Source organism: Microtus ochrogaster, chromosome 18, assembly GCF_000317375.1.
Source record: "Microtus ochrogaster isolate Prairie Vole_2 chromosome 18, MicOch1.0, whole genome shotgun sequence".
Classification (NCBI taxonomy): domain Eukaryota; kingdom Metazoa; phylum Chordata; class Mammalia; order Rodentia; family Cricetidae; genus Microtus; species Microtus ochrogaster.
The window spans coordinates 65,641,593-65,660,913 of NC_022020.1; the positions used below are offsets into that span (position 1 = coordinate 65,641,593).

The following is a 19,321-nucleotide window of genomic DNA, read 5'->3' on the forward strand; positions in this document are numbered from 1 at the left end:
GCAAAACATTTTCTTAATTAGTGATTGACAGGGGAGGACCCAGTCCATTGTGGGTGGGGCCATCCCTGGGCTGGTGGTCCTGTGTCCTATAAGAAAACGGGCTGAGCAAGCCCTGGGAAGCAAGGCAGTAAGCAACACCCCTCGATGGCTTCTGCATCAGCTTCTGCCTCCAAGATCTTATCATGTTTGAGTTCCTGTCCTGACTTCCTCTGATAACGAACTGTGAGGTGAACTGAACAAACCTTTCCTCCCCAAGGTGATTTGGCCATACAGATTCATCACAGCAACAGTAACCTTAAGACGGCCCCATTGCTGAAGCTGGTTTACTCAACTGCCTGCCTGTTCATCTGCTCAACCGTCCGGATCTGGACCTGAACCCACTGTATTCGTTCTCAAACCCAAATCACGACCCTAGCAGCTCCCTCCTGGCACTGCTCTGGTTTGGTATCTTATCAATATTTTTCCTCAGCCCACTTCTGAAACCTCTTGAACTGGAACTCTGCAGACTCTTTATTAGCTTGTATTCATTCTGTAAACCACATATATAGAAACATTTACTGTATGCTTTGTGATATGAAAATATTAGAAATTAAGATTGGAATGAAAGACCCGCCACTCATCTATGGCAGGACTATATGACAAAGTGCTGTCACTGAAACAGCTAAACCTTGTGTATTTACTGCTATTTTAAAAATTCTGAAATTGTGGAAAGAAAAAACATGTTTACTTCTTTCTAGCATAGTGCATCATGACACTATGTCTCCAGAGTACTAGAAAAACAGGCACAGGTCACAACGCCCAGTCCTAAAAGACAGTCTTGTGATGTGGGAGGGCCTTCTGTATATGTGTTCCTTTTATTGGTTAATGAATAAAGCTGTTTCAGCCTATGGCAGGGCACAATTGAGCCAGGCAGGAAATCTGAACAGAGATATAGAGAGAGAGTAAGTAGAGTCAAGGAGATGCCATGTAGTTGCCAAAGAAAAAAGATGCTGCTGCCAGAACCTTACTAGTAGGCCATAGCCTACAGATAAACAGAAATGGATTAATTTAATATATAAGAGATAGGTATAAATATACCTAAGCTATTGGCCAAACAGTATTATAATTAATATAGTTATTCAGGTCTGAACAGTTGGGAAACAAATGAGCTGTCTCTGACTGCAGTCTAGTTCCTTCATTTATTAAATGTGAGCTCTTTACCTATATTTTATGATGTCTGCCACAGCTGAATCCATGGCTGCATGCCTAACTAATGTAATACAGCAGAGTTGCATAAAGAATCATCTACAGACTGGCTGGCCACTGGTCATAGGTCCCAATGACAGACTTATCCTTCACTTAGTTCACTATACCCAAACCAATTGAGATTAGTAAGGTCTAAACCCTCATAGATAGATCCCCAATAAAGTTCCAATTTACTCTTTAATAATTGTGCTCAACATACAGTACTATCCTCAAAGCTTTTGGGGTTTTCTGTTTGTTTATGTTTTGTTTTTTCTGCTTGTATGTTATATTTATTATGTTCATTTGTTTTGTTTTAAGACAGTTTCTCTGTGTAGCCCAGGCTGTCCTGGAACTCAAAAGATCTGCCTGCCTCTGCCTCCCAAGTGTGGGACTAAGGGCAAGCGCCACCACCCCCAGACGGTAAACTTTTGCTTTTTAATAATATTTTGTACCATTAATAAATAAATGACCTATATTTTACTCAATGGAAGTATTTGTCCATACTTTTTAAACTACTTGAGAATTCTACTTTATTTAGGAACTTAAAACCACATTTCTTTTTGAAAACACTTTCACTGAACTGAAAACACTTCCAAATGTAGTTCACAACCAGATTAAAACATGTTTACATGTGGATAAGGGACACCACCAAATACTAACAGAACCTTCCTTGGTCGACTTCCACACAACAAGCTTCCAGGCTTAGCCAATGCTGAACATCCTGTGTTGACAGCTTCCCCTCCAGTGTATTCCAACTGCTTGCCAGCATGCATTAGCATCTGCAACATGTACCTATCAGGGACATGTGCTATTTACCTAGATGATGCACAACACAATAAAAACATCTACTGCAGCTTCCATGAAAACCACACAAATGCTTTGGAAGACTTGAAAAAGACAAGATGCCTTGGAACTCTGCTGTAACATCAGAGTGAGTGAGGTAAGACTTAAGGGAAAGAGCATCAGAGGATGAAGACGCTGTACTGCAGTTCTGAACCACGACCTACTCCCTGGGCACTCCAGACAGACAAGTGCAGCCATGTATTATAAACACGAATATGGGAAAAATAAAGAGAAAGCATTGCTGTTATCAGCCAGTCGTTTAAAGAGCTCAGGGAGAGTGCTCCAATCCATGCCATGTTACTGAGTCTCACTAGATGTCACTTTCCATTAACAACTGGCTGCAAGCATCTAGTCAGAGGTCAAATGCTGGGTATGGACAAGTCCAGTTTGGAGAGAAAGACCATCCTTCCTTTTTATACAATGTTTTAGTTTTTGTCTCCAAATGTTAGGACTTATACACTCTTATAAATCTACATGACTTAAATAACACTACATTCACACCACATACCATCCTGTGTATCACACAAACCAAGTGACAACTTGTATATGGCATCAAATGCTTTCAACAAGTGACACACAACGCTCTGCCCAAATAACCACCAGAAATTGTCTGATTCAGCAAATCGTTTAAGTAAAATAAACACTTAATGTTATATACGGCTACCCTTTATTATACCATAGCAATAGCATAGGAATATGGCCAAGTATAGAAAAACAGGATATACAAAAGTGAAGAACTTAGGTTCTAAGCTATAAGTAAGAATTCTGCAGATGTTTTTGATAAGACCTAATAGATATCCAACACTGAGAAGACGCCAAAAAAAGGAAGAGTTAGTGAACCATACAAAACCCAATATTAATAATATGTGTTGTCCTGCAGCAGGTAAAAGTCACAGCATGTCATTCAAAAGTACAAATACATCTGAAAGTAAGACCCTCCTGAAAAACAAAACTTCCACTTGGAGGTCTGGTAAAAATGTTCTCACTTTATAACTGTTTTTACAGTATAACTGTAAGGTGGTTATGAGCTTTAAATGCTCATAACCAAAACTTGCACTTGAAGTTTTGGTAAAAATGTTCTTACTTTATAACTGTTCTTTCAGTATAACTGTAAGGTGGTTATGAGCTTTAAATGCACTGTTACATGAGAGCAAGTGCTATAAATTTATTAATTAAAAAATAACATATGGGCTAGGGATGCAGCTGCCTGCCAGCATGTACTTACGCACAATGCCAGACTTAACCCCTAGCCTTGACACTGGATGTAATGGCTTGGATGAGAAACGCCTCCACAGGCTCCTGTAGCCAACATCTATTCCCCAACTGGTGGGGCTGCCTAGGAAGCCTGAGCACCTTCTGCTGGAGGAAGTAAGCCACTGGGGGCAACTGAGTTTACAGCCTCACCCTGTTTCCAGTTCACTCTCTTCTGGTTTCTCAACTTTTTTCTGATCCTGCTGCTTACTACCTACCATGCCTCACCTGCCATTATGAGCTCTGCGTCCGGAAGCATAAACCCAAATAAATTCTTCCATGTAGAAGCTGCCTTGGTCCTGGCATTTACCACAGCAATGGAAATAACTAATACACCAGGCACAGTGACACATGCTTATACTTCTAGTACTGAGGAGGCAAAGGAAGGAGACTCAGAGATTCAGCATCATTCTTGGCTACGCAATGAGTTTGAGGCAGGCCTGGGCAAAACCGTGGCTTCCATTTTTTTTTTTTTTTTTTAAAAAAAAGACTTAGTTTACATGAAGGAATGAAGACTGCAGAGCAAGGAGTCATGTGGCCAAAGCATACCAGCCCATAGTACACAGGCAAAAGCATACTGTGAGAGTGACTCTGAGGATCAGGGAGGGACAGCAAGGGACACCTCAGACCAGTGAATAACATTTTGGGTGAGTTGGTGATGCCAAGTGCTCTTTATTACCAAATTCGATGCTCTAACATATTTAAAACTTTCTACATAATCTTAGTAGTGTTCTAAAGTAACAAGAGTAGAGGAGACCATGGAAGGTTTTTACGGTTTCTTGTACACAGCTCAGATGAGTGATGTTTCTTTAGTGTATAGAACAGGAGCAGCAGTCAGGAAGTTCCTCACACTGGTGTCTGCTAAGCAAAGACATGGCAAAAGTGGCCAACGCTAAACATTAATTCCACAATCAGCACTACAGAAACAGAAAGTTGGGTAAGAAACACACGTTTGTTTCTGACACTAGATTTCATTAGACTTGAAGCTGTCACACATGAAATGTGATGTCTTTATGTCTGAGTGCTGCAGAGAGACACGAACAAGATGGCCTTAAGCTGTAAGCCAAAAGACATCTACAATGTGAACTTACTAACCAGAGATTGTCAGTGTGATCTCCTGTGGAGAGCCCGAGGATGATGTGGCAGTGGGGCCAGCAGCCTGAGCAAGGACCTGGCTGAGACTTGAGTTGTTGATGGTCAGGGTGATCTCGTGGGGGCCCGTCGAAGTGGATACAAGGCCTTGTGAAGTCATCACTTGAGTGAGGTCCTGTGTCCCTGCTCATCATCACAAAGCAAATAACACTGAGCTCTAATGAAACATATTTCTCCTGGTTTCTATGAAAAGCATCTTAAAGATTATTTTTAAAATTCAAAGACTTAGAATAAGTTATCAGTCACTTCTAATTACTTTATCTAATAAGATAAAACTTGCTCTAGAATTCACAAAGCCCTATGTTTGATTCCCCAGTACCATAAAGAAAGAGAAGAGGAGAAAGAGAAAGAGAGAGGGCACAAGGAAGAAAGAGGAGCTAAGTGAAATGATAAAACAAGAAACCAGTTTGAGAAAAATAATTCTATGAACAATAAAATGGACAAATGCAGAACTAATACCACTGAAACTAAAAAAACTTTAGGGTTTTTATTTCTTTGGTGAGCTTTAAAAGAGATGAAAAATGACAACATACCAACCTAATAACTGTGTTACCATGAGAAACAAAACAAAATCCCAGTTTCTACAATAAAGAGCAGTGGGCTCTTACCGCTGCTGCTGGTGGTCAGCACAGAGTCCTGCTCAGAGAGTGGGCCAATGGTCAGATTGGCAGATGTCACTGTGGGCTGTAAGGACAGGCCTGAGATGGGCTGGATGACAACACTGGCTGGGACAGTGCTGTCTGATGTCTGAAGAGAGTTGTTCTGTGAGCCAGTGCCAGGCTCTGCTGTCATTGGCTGAGCAAGCAGGTTGCCCTGCTGTAGTGTTTGCTGCAGAATGCTCGGGTCAATCTATAAAGCAACAAATGTATATGTAAGTGAGAATTTTGTGCTGCATGTGATTCAGACAAAGTTAAAGCACAGAAAACAGGGGCTGGAGAGATGGCTCTGTGGTTAAGAGCACTTCCTGCCCTTCCAAAGGTCCTGAGTTCAGTTCCCAGGAACCACATGGTGGTTCACAACCATCTGTAATGAGATCTGGTGCCCTCTTCTGGCCTGCAGGCATACATGCAGACAGAATACTGTATACATAATAAATACATAGATTTAAAAAAAAAAAAAGAAAGCAATGGTACCTGCAGAGTGATATTGTTGATGCTGGAGGTATCAATTCCAGAAATCTGAACATTTGGTCCAACCAAATTAGCAGCCAGCTGTAATTGGATACCTTCCAGAGTGGCCAAACTCCCATCAGTCAGAGACACTGTCAAGTCCCCACCAGCTGGTCAGAAAATAAGAAACAAAAGGACTTAACAACATAAATGTAAAAGAACTTTTTCCATAAGGATTTTAGAACACAAAAGTTTTACATGTTGTGGTAAATATATCTAGTTAAGGACTACAGATATTTATACTACAGACATATCATCTGCCTTATGACAAAAAAGCTCTTGGGGAATAAATAATCTTCTCATTCCAGACTCCAGAAAACAGGCTAAGAGAGTCGACTGACTGTTCTACTGGCAAACACAGCAGCAGCCACTGAGTGGCTTTCATATCCCAAATGGAAAGACAGAGAAGGAAAAGACCACAGGACGTCAAACAGCTGCAGGCACTGTGCACTTACTTGTAAGTGCACATAAATCCACCTGCTGTAACGTGATGCTGTTTAAGCAGTGTGTGACCAATGCCAATGGACGACTTCACTAGTTTAAGGGGTGAGATGGACTAATCCAGGAGAACACCAAGCAGGAGGAAGGGTGCTGAGACTCACTGAAGCAAAAGCTGATCAAAGCACTGAAGTGTTTAAAGCAGACACAGTGACAGATACAGGGACACTGTCTTACAAAGGAAAGGCTTGCACGACTGCCTTGCTTTGGGGACAGATGAGAGGGACATATATGTTGGTTTCTTACCTGAAACAGAGGCAGGAAGGATAGCTTGACCCACCAGCCCTTGCTGAAGCATATTCTGATCAAACTGTCCTGTTAGAACAGAGTTGTTCATGATGAACACATTGGGGTCGTTGGAAGGGGAGTTGAGGAGGCTCACAGGTTGCAGACTCTCTGACGAGCTTCGGGTCACAGGCTTCCTGGCTTTCTTAGGATCTGATTTGTAATGAAACTGCATATGAGTCTTCCTCCTCCCAGAAGTGCGGAAGCGCAGCTCACAGTGAGGGCACTTGAAAGGCTTTGCCCCTGTGTGCAGACGCATGTGCACCTTCAGACTTCCTTTTGTGGAGAAGGCATTGCTGCAGACATGACAGCTGAACAGCTTCTGGCCTACAAGAACACCAGCAAGAATCAGCCTAAGCTCACAGAAACCTTCTACTAGGCAGCACGAACATGCCATGCTGGGTTCATGGACCAAAGTGCTTCAGGCTCTCAACCAAGGATGTTATGACAACACAGGGAACTGCAGAAATCTTCCTGTCCACAATCTACAATCAACCCTCTGAGACTTTGTACTCTGCAATCACGACATTCCATAGAATCTTGACTGAAACATTTGATTTACTTTCATTAGAAGACTTAGCCCTGAGTCAGTTTTATTTCTGTACAGAGGTCATTTAGGATCTCAGGGTCTACTGGAAAGAGAAAAGCCAGCACAGACAGCAGCTCACTTGGAAGAGTGTGCGTGGGGAACATCGTCCTGAGCCCAGAGGCCCTGTGTCCAGTGTCATGGATCTTGTTCTGGTTCTTCTCATCATCATCTGCATAATAAAAGCCACCAAGGTACAAATGCCACTGACAACAACTGCCCTAGAAGAGCTCAGGATCAGAAACCCAGGAATTAAGTGCCACCCTTTACCAGGGATGATCAATCAGACTCAAAGTGGCATTAGTAAGTCTGTGATCCTATATTGCTCTGGGGTCTCCAAAAGTCACCTTGTCATTCCAAAGGGGGAAACAGTTTTTCTTGCCTACATAGCCTAAGCTGAACTCCCACCATATAGCCTGGAACAGCTATGTTGATCTAGAGGAACAACTGGGCACCTAGCATGTGAATAGTTTACTGGACCTGGGTCTTCTGAGCTGAGCAAAGTAAGCCTCTCCACCCTCAGCAAGTTCATAGCAAAACATAAGAGACACTGGGAACCTGATGAAACAACTGCATATGATAAAGTCTTAATAAATGAGTTTATCCCTCTTTAGCTGTCAATAATAATCCATCAGGAAAGAATCACAGAACTTCACATCAACATAAGCATGTGAAATTCTGTTTGTACTTATTTGTTCAATAACCAATGCTCCCCAGTGGCCCACAGTAATGATGTCTGACATTCACTGAAGAGTTCCTGTGTCTCAACATGCCAAACACACTAATGGCTAGTTATGTCTTAATACAAATAAAATCTCAATGGAGTTGGGGGCTATGCGACTACTAGCCTCATGTCACATGCAAGATGTCTATGGCTCAGGGAAGAGGCCTTCTAATTCAGCAGTTCTCAACCTTCCTAACACTGCAACCCTTTAATATAGTTCCTTAAATGGTGCTGACCCCCAATTTTAAAACTCTTTTCATTAAGACTTCATAACTGTAATGATGCTTCTGTTATGAATTATAATGTAAATATCTCTGTTTTCTAATGATCTTAGGCAGCCCCTGGGAAAGGGCCATTTGACCCCCAAAGGGGTCAACAATCCACAGGTTGAGAATCACTCTTCTAACAGGAGACTTCAAGGAGCAAAGATTTGTGCTTTTAAAACAACCAATTTTCATATCCTCAAGTCAGGAAAAGAAAAAAGCCAAGGAAAAAGACACCATTTCCCCTTGATGAGATTCTCCTCACATAAAAAGATACTATAACCTGGTAACTGTCAGCAGACTAGCCAAGTCCCAGCAAACTGAATATCTATGGGAACTTTGTGAAAGAAGAGCAGAAAGCCCGAGTAAGAAGACAGTTAGCTCGTAATTTGATTTTTGATGTTTTATCCTTTCATCCCTTTAACAGTTTTATTTTCCTTACATCAGGAATAAAAAAAACTTTTTAATCTATTTTTCATAGTTCTTAATTTTGAGTTCTCTGCAATTTAGAAGCATTTGTGTAGAAAACATTCACACACAGCCCAAGGAATCTGCATGCCGAGGGGCCCTACTCACCCGTGTGAGTCTTCACGTGGCAATCTAGTGTGGACTTCACAGTAAAGCTCTTCCCACATTCATCACACTTATATGGCTTCTCTCCAGTATGGATTCTAACATGTCTATTAAAAAACATTTCTAATTAAGGAATTTTATTTTTAACTAATACATATTTGTAAACAACTTCATAAACTTATAACCATATAAATAAAAATCATAAGCTGGTATTTCTGATTAAATCTGGCCAAATAAAACATCTAAACATCACTGTATAACAGCAAGTGCAGTCTACACATGGTGCATTAACTACAGTCTTTATAGCTCTGCTGTTTATTAAGGTGCTCTGTGCACCTCACCTGCTGGCTCTATGATCTCCTGCTTATTAAGGTGCTCTGTGCGCCTCACCTGCTGGCTCTATGATCTCCTGCTTATTAAGGTGCTCTGTGCGCCTCACCTGCTGGCTCTATGATCTCCTAGAGCCAAGCTTTGTGTCATGACTGCAGACTAGATGGCAACAACTAGATATGGCTTTTTTCCTCTGCACAGCCCTAGAACTCTTACCAAGTTCTTAACCACTCTGCTATATATGCACATCAGTCATCAGTTAGCGGCTTGGCCTATGACATCTGGTGGTCTCTAGTTTGTTCTGTGCTTTTACTCTGACTAGCAGCCCTCTGTAAGAAGTTATCTGCCAGTCTTCTATACCTGCACAGCCTGGCACTCTATGTTCTGCAATTAAGCTGGTTAATTTTCTGCTTCTATCACAATCATACAGGAAGATGTGTAAGCAACAAAGTCATTCACCACCATTCTACATGAGCTCACTACCAAGTCAATGCAGGTTTGGAACAACATACTCCATATAAAACTTCCCATACTGGAGTGAAAAGCATCAGAGTCCACTTTCAAGTCTGCAAGAGCTCTGTATACAAGTGACAGCATCCTCACCTCACCAGATCACTGGGCTTCTTGAAGCTCTTAGGACAGTATGTGCAGCAGTTGGCATGCTTGGGTTCAGCCTCAAGCTCTGCTTGCTTATCCTTCATCTCACTGATGCGGTCCTTCTCTGCAGCTGATTGCACTAGGACCTTCTCAGACACTGTAGCACTCTCCTGGGGCTGAATTTTGGCCAGCTGGGCTGTTTCCTCATCTGTGAAAGTGATGACCTCAGGGCGTGGCTTTCTTGATGCACCTCTGTCACAGTTTTCTTCCTCATCCTCCACACATGTGTCTATTAAAAGCATGGGAAAAGGGTTCAAACTCTCCATTAACAGGAGAAAATGAAGGGGAAGCATGTAAGGTTAGTATTAGTGATTTAATTAAGCCACATTTCAGACAGCAAACAGCTGCTTTTCCAATTGGGGCTAATGGGGACTTGTATGACCAGGGAGAGGAAGACAAGTGAAGGAGGGCCCAGGAATCTGCAGTGGTTGAAGGCCAGCTTCTGCCAGCTTACAGACCCAGAAGCTTAAAAACCACCCAAGTCCACAGACCCACCAGGATTTGTAGATATTCACATAGGACCATGGGACACAATTGATTACTAGGTGAATAGAGCCATATGCTCAAAAGTCAGAGGTGAAGAAACTAGCAAAGAACCCTCAGTTTGATGAGAATGACTACAAACTTAAAATGCATACACGCACACATTCCCTTGTTACAAGGTTAAGTTCCAGCTGCAGAAAAGACCAAACTGCTATGAAAATGCGAGAATAGGACTGAGGGCCAGGGGCTTAGGGCTGAAACACTTAAATCCAGCACAAGCAGAACTAGGGGAGGTGTGGGAAACCACTGACTGATGCTCTAGAATACAATGGGCAAGAAAAGATGGGACAGACAGGAAGGAGACGGGCTGAAAGGGGATCAGTCATGGAAGACAGAGCCCAGAAATTCAATATCTACTCAGAAAAGTTCTATAAAAAGAAAATACCACAAATAAAAATTTCCTAATACACTTGTAAACTCTGAAAGCTTTAGGAAAATGTAATAGCTAGTGGCCCCCACCAACACTTGACAGTGAAATATGGAGATGATTGTGTTAAAATTTTTCAAATAACCAAGATACATATAGATCCACATAGAAAAAGTCATAAATGAGGAAAAGACAATAAAGTTAAGCAAAATACATAGTAAAAATAGAAGATGGCTCAAGCAAAGCCAAATGGCTAACCATCCCAAATGCGAAGGAATTAAAAGCCATTCACAAACACTGGTGGGGCAGAGTAAACCACAGGTAAGAGAAGCAAACAAGAAGACTCATCAGTGTCTGTAAATATTAGTGCAGTATGACAAAGTCCTAAAAGGAACCCACATAGCAATTGTAATATTGACTTAATGGCATCTATGCTTTCTTTTTTTAAAAAAAAAAAAGATTTATTTATTTATTATGTATACAGTGTTCTGCCTGCAGGCCAGAAGACGACACCAGATCTCATTACAGACGGTTGTGAGCCACCATGTGGTTGCTGGGAATTGAACTCAGGACCTCTGGAGAGCAGCCAGTACTCTTACCCCTCTGGGCCATCTCTTCAGTTCCCAGTATCTTTGCTTTCTTAACTAGGAACATGTGACTGGCCTGCAACATTATTCATGCTAGCCTACAGGATTTGAGTAGTGTCTGATACTTCGCAGGAAGGAAAACTGAGTAGCTTTTCGTGATTCCTCGGCTCTCATGGCAGAATGTAACTACTGGAGCCAAAGGCACACCAAAGCACTACACATGGAACTACTTCATAAACACAGACGGCCAGAAGCCCAAGTCCTAAGAACTGACTGCTGGTGAAGCTGACTGAGTAACTGCTTTGCAACAGTGAAGTCAAGACGTTTACAATTAAGGTGGTTTAGGCAATCTGTAAAGACTCACTTTCCAAACTGTAAGACGAATCTACACTACTCTCAGATCCTAGGGTCTGACTCATAACCTCAGGGGTAGATGACCACAAGCAAATAAGGGGATAATCAACTGAGAAGAAAGCAAAGACTTCCTCCGCATATCTCATCTCTGAGTACTGACCTAAAGACCGTAAATGGCATGGGCATGACACTGAGCACCACTGTTCAGTAACAGTACCAGCTATTAACACAACAAAAATGACACACACACACACACACACACTACATGGCTCTATGATAACTACACTCAACAAACATGACACTGCTGTGTGCTGCTATCACTTGTGAAATTAAAACAAGTACATTCTAACACCAACTTCACTTGTGGAATTTACTAAAAGGAAGCCAGCCAATAAACAGAAGCAGCAGAGTCATAAACTTAAGGTATAGGATTTGGGCAAATTAACTTGAGTAATGTTTGGTAGGAAATAAGATTGGTCTCTCCAACCACACACTGCCGAATGTGAATTAAATGAAGTAATGCAAACTGACACTGAGCATAGCTCTGGCCAGGGGGAAATCAAACTTAGCTCTGCATTCATCTACAGCACATCATAATAAATACAACTACAGGGATGCATCTGTACACATCTGTGCTCACTATGTCAAATACAGAAAGCTCTGTGCATTATAAAGTACAGTGCAGCATCACAAGTTAGAATGAACTCCGCCCACGTGCATGCTGAGTGCAGCTGCAATGGCACATGCTGAATCAGAAGCCACGTCAGTGCATGGTGACCGAGAAAGCTGAACAACTTCATTGTGAGTCTCTGGATTTTTTTCTCAAAGGGCATATGGACTTTCATATTCAGAAAATAAACTATAGAGAGATATAAACTGTAGTTATATTAATTCAGGGCTTCTCAGATGCAGGTAAAAGTACATGCTGCACAAGCCTGGCAACCTAAGCTCAATTTCCAGGACCCATGTGAAGGTGGAAGGAGAGAGAATCAACTCCACCAAGCTGTCCTCTGACCTCCACATACGTGGCATGGCACATACACCCACATACACATACCATGTCCACTCAATAACACATTCTTAAATTAAAAAGTCAAGGTACTACTAAGCTTAATTTGTAAGACTGCAGTATTCAAATCAATTTGTAACTTATAACTAAATTGGCATTTGACCAGTAAACTTTCAATCCAAAACAGAAACTACCTCCTCCCTCTGTGTCTGCAGCTGTTGAGGTTGCAGATGAGACTGCCTGGTGTCTCTTCATGTGCTTTTTACAGTGAATCGCTGTGCGAAAGCCCTCCTCGCAGAACGGACACTTGTAAGGCTTCAAGCTCATGTGTGTGGCCATGTGCCGTGTGAGGCTGCCATTGGTGGTGAAGGAGGCACTACAGATGCTGCAGCTGAAGGCCTTGACTCCTGTATCAACAGACAAAGCAAGCAGGGAACGTGCCACTTCATTATCCCGGAATCGTGGGCATTCAGGACAAACAAGTAACACGAGGAGTTTATCCTGCTCACAGTTCAGGGTTTTGACTGGATACCGTCAGAGACATGAACACTGGCAGAGCATGTCTTACCAGACCTCTACTAATGCCCACAACAGGCCAAGACTACACTCTCCCCACCTTTGACATCTCAGCTGGGGCTTGTTTGTAGACAGGACCCTCAAAATGCTTCTCTGGATCCATCTTGGAGCTGCAGCCACAGTTTATTAGTCAGACCCAGGAAGGACCTGTGAAGCCTTTCCATGGCCTCACTTCTAATGGAGTTCAATGCTGCAGACCCTGTCTGACAGAACAGAGTCTCAAAAGCACCTAGACTGATCCTGCCTTCCCTCAATGGATGGGCTATCTCTGCCTCCAGAACAGTTCTTCCTATGTCCCACTAATCTCACAACCAACTTTTCAGCAGCTCTTAAAATCACCCCTTAGTCAGCAAGAGACACATTCACTGACTTTTCTTCCTCTGTGCATTTGTAAGTGGTGCACCATCATTTTCAAATAAAGCGTTACACAGAATACATACTGAAGCTAAATATGTGTAATATATTAAACAGAATGTGTTCAACAGATAACTGTAATTTAATCATAAAGTATGTATCTAAAAGATCTAATGTTCAGGCTCTATTTTTAACTCTTTACCAAATTGATGATAATGAAACAAATAACCTAACTTTAAAATGAGAGAATGATTAGGACAGACAATTCTCAACAAGTACACGGTAACAAACTCAACACCATGAGTCACTCAAGATACATAAATCATACCCCCAACAAGTGAATGCTTCCCACCCAAGTATGGTGACATCAAAGAGAAACACAAAACAATGCATTGATGGGATGAGGAAGAATCAGGACCTTCATACATTTTCTGGCAAAATGGAAAATGGTTGCCTGGAAAAGTTTGATTGAGCTTGAAAGTTTACAGGTGGGCTTGCTTTTGCAGTGTTTTGAACACATGCTAAGCAAGTGTTCCCCAATAATCACCATCCCAGAACCATACCCAACCCTAAAAAGGGTTATTCCTATGGCCCAGCAATTGTGTTCCTTGATGGAGAAATAAAGTCATGTCTACATAGAATTGTTCACAGAAGTCAAATAGTAAAACTAATAAATAGGTAAATTAAGCTTGACTTATCTGTCTAATGCAGTATTACAGACCGTAAAAAGAATCACAGTACTAATACATGCTATAGCACAGATGAACCTTGAACAAAGCACTGTACGAAATGAAATAATAAGACACTAAAGACCATTTAGTCTATAGGACTTTTCTACAGGGAACAGACAGTAACCTGTATGTGTCTTCTCATGAGACTTGAGGACGCCAGAGGAAACAAAGCCACGCCCACAAAGCTTGCACTTGTAGGGTTTCTCCCCCGTGTGTGAGCGCACATGCTGCTTCAAGTGGCTGGACTTCTTGAAGCCCTTGTTGCAATAGTCACATCTAGAAACAAAACACAGAAAACTCAGACCCTGTTCACTCAGAGCATGACTGCTGAGCAGCCAGATACCTAGCAACAGAGGGGAACAAAGCAGCTTTAGCACGCTCACCAAGTGGTCAGTTTCTTAGATAAACCATAGCACTGTTCCACACCCAGGGCACAGAGCAGGCAGTACAAAACAGAGGCAATGACAATTAATGATCAAGTTCTTTTGTAATCTTAAATGTATTATTTTGAAATTGATAAACGCTATAACTCACCAGGTGACCATATTTGATTTAATCGTTACTCAAGCACAACATGAGCAACCTCCTGGCTCCTTTATAAATGATAAAGGTGGTGAAACCTACTTCAGTCTGAGAAAACAGCTGCAGAGCACTTGACCACTGGCAGGCGTGCAGTCAGCACTCAGCCTGGGAGCTGGATCTGAGCAGTGATCACCTGTAAGAGCGCCTGCTCTGTTCCACGCTGTCCTCCAGGAACTGTGGACGCTGTGGCTGTAGGTCTAGATCCTCTTGAGATGACTCTGGAAGCAAACGAGTTGCCTAAAATGATCAGAAATATAAAGCAAGAGCAATGACTATCTATAATAAGCATAGGGCGACTCAAGAGGAACAAAGATATAAATGCTCATACTATAGTTTCCAAAGAAAAAAGACCACAAGTAGTCCATGGTAGTAGTCTGAAATAGACAAAGTGTACGTTTTTTGCCACAGATATGATTAAAAATGTTTCTTGTTTTCCTTTTTTCTCTTCTTCTTTTTCTTTTTTTTCCCCCAAGACAGGGTTTCTCTGTGTAACAGCCCTGACTGTTCTGGAACTCGTTTTATAGACCAGGCTGGCCTTGAACTCACAGAGATTCACTTGCCTCTGCCTCCCAAGTGTTGGGATTAAAGGCGCGTACCACCATGCCCAGCATTGTATTTACTTTCTATTAAAGTATTTATTTATAGATTGTTTGAGGCAGGGTCCAAGTCTAGTTAGCCAAGGCTAGCCTGGAGTTGATTAACTTGTCAAACTTGATCAACATATGATCATTCTAGCTCAGCCTCCCAAGTGTTAGGATTATAGATGTGACCCTCATGCCTGATTAATAACTCACTTCAGGGCAAAGTTTATACATACATGATTTATCTTAATAAGAGACTACTCTTTCATCAGCTTGAGTCTACCACCTGTGAAGACTAGCTACTAGACATCCTATAAAATCCTATAATATCCTGACTGCTATTCTGTGACACTATTGGGAACTGTGGGGTGGACCCACTTGGAAAATATTGCTATTGAGGGCATGCCCTTATAGGGGAAATTGGAACCCCCAACTCTCTTCCAATGCCACAAGGTAAGCATTTCTCTCCACCACATATGTCCCCAGGATGACATTCTGCCATGCCACAGGCCCCAAAGCAACAGAGCCAATAATTCATAAACTAAAATTTCTGAAATTGTGAAGCAAAATAAACCCTTTCCTGTTTCTAAGATAGTTCCCTGAAGTATACTGTTGGAGCAGTAGAAAGTAACACAGTGGTGTGAAGAAATTCGCTACTTTCTGAGAAGAGTGAGACTCTTTCTGGTCTCAAGAGCCCAAGGGACAAGAAGTCACCTCTACCTCTCAGAGACAGGACCAAAGAGCAGTGACCCTGACCCCTACTCTGACATAAGGACTAGAGCTCACAGGAGCTCAGTAGCACGACACCAGCCTAGTCAATGCTTTCTGACTTCAAAATACAACCTATGCACACTGGACAGAGAGCAAACGAGACTTCAGAGTACCTGGATAACTAAAGGATAGACTACAAACACTCTTGAAAGACAGTGGAAGCAAGATTTTTTTTCTTACTTGTTCACCCAACGTCCATGACCAAATTAGACAAAGTACCATCTTACTACATCACCTGCACTAAGTAGGCAAAAGTCTATTCAGGGGGATGTACAGTAAAGCTCAGCCATGCATGCTTTCCACATCCTTGCTAAAAAACCCAAAATGCTCTGATTTTTCATGCTTACTACTAACACTGGTAGATTTTTAAGGAGGTAACTATTGAATTTGTCTGACATTTTTTTAAAGATTTATTTATTCATTATGTATACAGTGTTCTGCAGGCCAGAAGAGGACACCAAATCTTAACTACAGATGGTTGTGAGCCACCATGTGGTTGCTGGGAATTGAACTCAGGACCTCTGGAACAACAGTAGGCAGTGCTCTTAACTGTTGAGCCATCTCTCCAGCCCCCTTGTCTGACATTTTTAACACTACTTAAAAACTTGCAAAAGAAAAAAAATCAAACAAACATTTCAGGGTCTCTAAGAGGAAAAATTTAATTATGATTGAAAATGTTATAAGGAAACCGATTACTTAAAGAAATAATGTTTTATATTGTATTCATTTTTAACATATCAGAATGAATTTTATTTTCCTTCTAACATTTATGATTCTACAAGAAAAAATACATTTTGTGCTTAGAGTAATATTCTTCAACTTCTTATACAACATACTAGTAAATTCCTGGCTTAATCAAAATGGCAAAGCTACCCACAGTGTCAATCAGACGAAGTACAGTTAAAATGCTTTCAGAAAAAAGATGGTTCTGTGTGCTGCATGTGATGCAGCCCCTGTACTAACCCGGGATGTAAGTATGCCACAGAAAGCACATGCATTCGAAATGACTACAGCAGAAGACAGAGAGAAATCTGCTGGATAAGGAGCTGCTCAGCCCTTCTGCACATACTCACCACATCGATGGCATCGGAGCTTGGGACCTGCAGTAAGTTTTGCTGGTGGAAACTCGTTGACAAGGCCTGGGACTCAAGTGTGCTAGAATCCTGTAGTTGCTGCACAGCTGGAAATGGAGTCTGCTGACTGTATGTGTCGGTGACTGTGAAACCTGAAAGACATGAGGTACAGGAGCTCTACAGCACATGTCAATCATACCAAAGGAAAAAACCAATTGATGAGGAAAAGACATTTAGGCATTTCTGCTTCCTCAATGAGAGTCAAGATCAGGGTGATGTTCTAGCAGCTCTAAATTGTCTGGTACTAGGCAGGCTTTATACTTCAGCTATGAACACCAGTTCTCACCAGATCTCCACTCCAACCCATTGCCTTCTCTGAGATGGAGACCCTTCATCGAATGGATGCAAGTCATTTTTTAAGGAGATGAGATTATAAAGCATTGTTTAAAAACATAAATGATTACAATTATCGTTGAAATCATAAAGTTTTACAAATTTGCAAACTAAACCTAGCAGAGGTCAGCTGATTTGCAGGCTCACTGAAATTCACACTGACCTTGTGAGAGTCCTGCAGACTCAAAAGACTGCTGTGGAGTAGTTTGCTCTTCAAACTGGTCCATGTGTCCTGGGAGAGCATCCTGGGGAGCTGTAAAGCCATCTACGGGCAAAGAGAAAGAAGTGCACACTGTCTAAAGTCATTAACCATCTGCTGACCCATCTAAAAGTATTCTAGTAAGTTTTCAAAAATTAGTCCTCTCATTTTAGAAACACAAGAGGAAGGTAATATTGTTCTAAAAAGTTATATATATAATGAAATATTCTAAAGTCCAGCTATACTTGGTAATTATGTAAAACTCAGGCATCATAGGGGATAAAACATGTACATTCCTGCTAACAGACTAAATAAATTTTAGGACAGCCACAGAACAAAATCATAAATCAGCCAGCAACTGTCTACCAGCAAGGCTGGTAAGATGAAAGCTTGTTGGGATGCAGACATCGGTGGCAATGAGCACATGAATGTGGCTCAGCTACCACTTTCTGCTGACCAGCACTGCCGATGAAACAAAGCAACATGCTGCTCTACATTCTCTACCAGGAACCTGCCTCACTGTGCCCGGGAGTCTACATGGAGTCCTTGTCACAGATTACTCATGAGCAAAGCTAAAAGAAAAAATGTTGACAATATATGAAAAGAGGTTTATAAAAACCTGCATAAAAGGTCCTCTTTCTATAAGCCATGAATATGTTTAATATGGGCACAGAAGGTCATGCTGACATATTTGTTTAGTACAAATCAGAAGAACTTACAACAAAATGTGGACAGTAAGTTTTTCTGTAAGCCTAAAATTTCAAGTAATTTAAAAATTTGCCACCAAGAAGTCAGATTGCTTTGTATTTACAACAGACAACAACCCTGAGCTACATCAGAAAAAAACAAGAACAAAAATCACCAAATCCCTAAAATAAGCTAATCATTATCAGTTAAGATAATATCAAATATCATAGCTTCATACTTAGCATATACATACTTAGCACAAATTGTGACTTTAAGAAGGCAAGCAGGACAGCTAATGTAGCTCAGAGATAGATGCTTAGCCTGCACACAGTTCTGCTTATTAGCCCCAGCATCAAAGAGAAGACAACAGAGATTACACTGAGTCCAAGGACCACAAGACCACTGGGATCATCAGAGAAGCTGAAGCTCCTCAAGCGTTACCTTCGTCAGCTTCCAAAGGCTCATCTGCCAATTGCTGTCCAAGTTCCGCATCTTCTGCGCCTACCACGTGCTGGGGCCCCAGTTCCAGTATAGCTTCAGGGTCTGCTGCCACAGTCTCTGGGGTCTGCTGCAGTTCTGCACTTTCAATCTCCACAGGCATGGGAGCTGACACTTGCATGCTCTGCTGGTCCACTGTGCTGTCGTCTATGGAGGACTCCTCCTGATGTTGCTGGAGCTGCTGGGCTAGTTCGTATCTTTGGGAAAGCAGCAACAATTCATAAAGCAGACACTATCAACAGCATAGATAACATCTGTGAAAGATGCCATTTGCTAAAATAACATTTTTATTCTTCAATTATTTCATTTTGAAGTAATGGTGTGACTATAGCTAACTACTTTATACTTCTAAAAGGAAACCCTATTACTATCAGTTGCTGTCAGCAATCACAGGACTTGAAGGCAAGAAGAGACAGGTAGGACAGCACATGCAACAATATCTTGAAGTTTAAAAAGCCAAA

The 19,321-nt window shown here is 41.6% G+C and overlaps 1 protein-coding gene across 1 annotated transcript in view; it reads right to left on the reverse strand.

The window, feature by feature from the left end:
• Positions 1-19,321, reverse strand: part of Znf236 (zinc finger protein 236) — an 88,455-nt gene that overhangs the window by 21,209 nt on the left and 47,925 nt on the right. Inside the window, exons 14-25 of the mRNA XM_005356415.3 lie at positions 18,804-19,057; positions 17,640-17,741; positions 17,084-17,235; positions 14,792-14,895; positions 14,201-14,352; positions 12,610-12,822; positions 9,502-9,784; positions 8,572-8,675; positions 6,384-6,749; positions 5,604-5,749; positions 5,079-5,319; positions 4,414-4,593 (exon numbers count right to left, since the gene is read on the reverse strand). Coding sequence (XP_005356472.2) covers positions 4,414-4,593; positions 5,079-5,319; positions 5,604-5,749; positions 6,384-6,749; positions 8,572-8,675; positions 9,502-9,784; positions 12,610-12,822; positions 14,201-14,352; positions 14,792-14,895; positions 17,084-17,235; positions 17,640-17,741; positions 18,804-19,057 — 2,297 coding nt within the window. The remainder of the gene's footprint in view (positions 1-4,413; positions 4,594-5,078; positions 5,320-5,603; positions 5,750-6,383; positions 6,750-8,571; positions 8,676-9,501; positions 9,785-12,609; positions 12,823-14,200; positions 14,353-14,791; positions 14,896-17,083; positions 17,236-17,639; positions 17,742-18,803; positions 19,058-19,321) is intronic.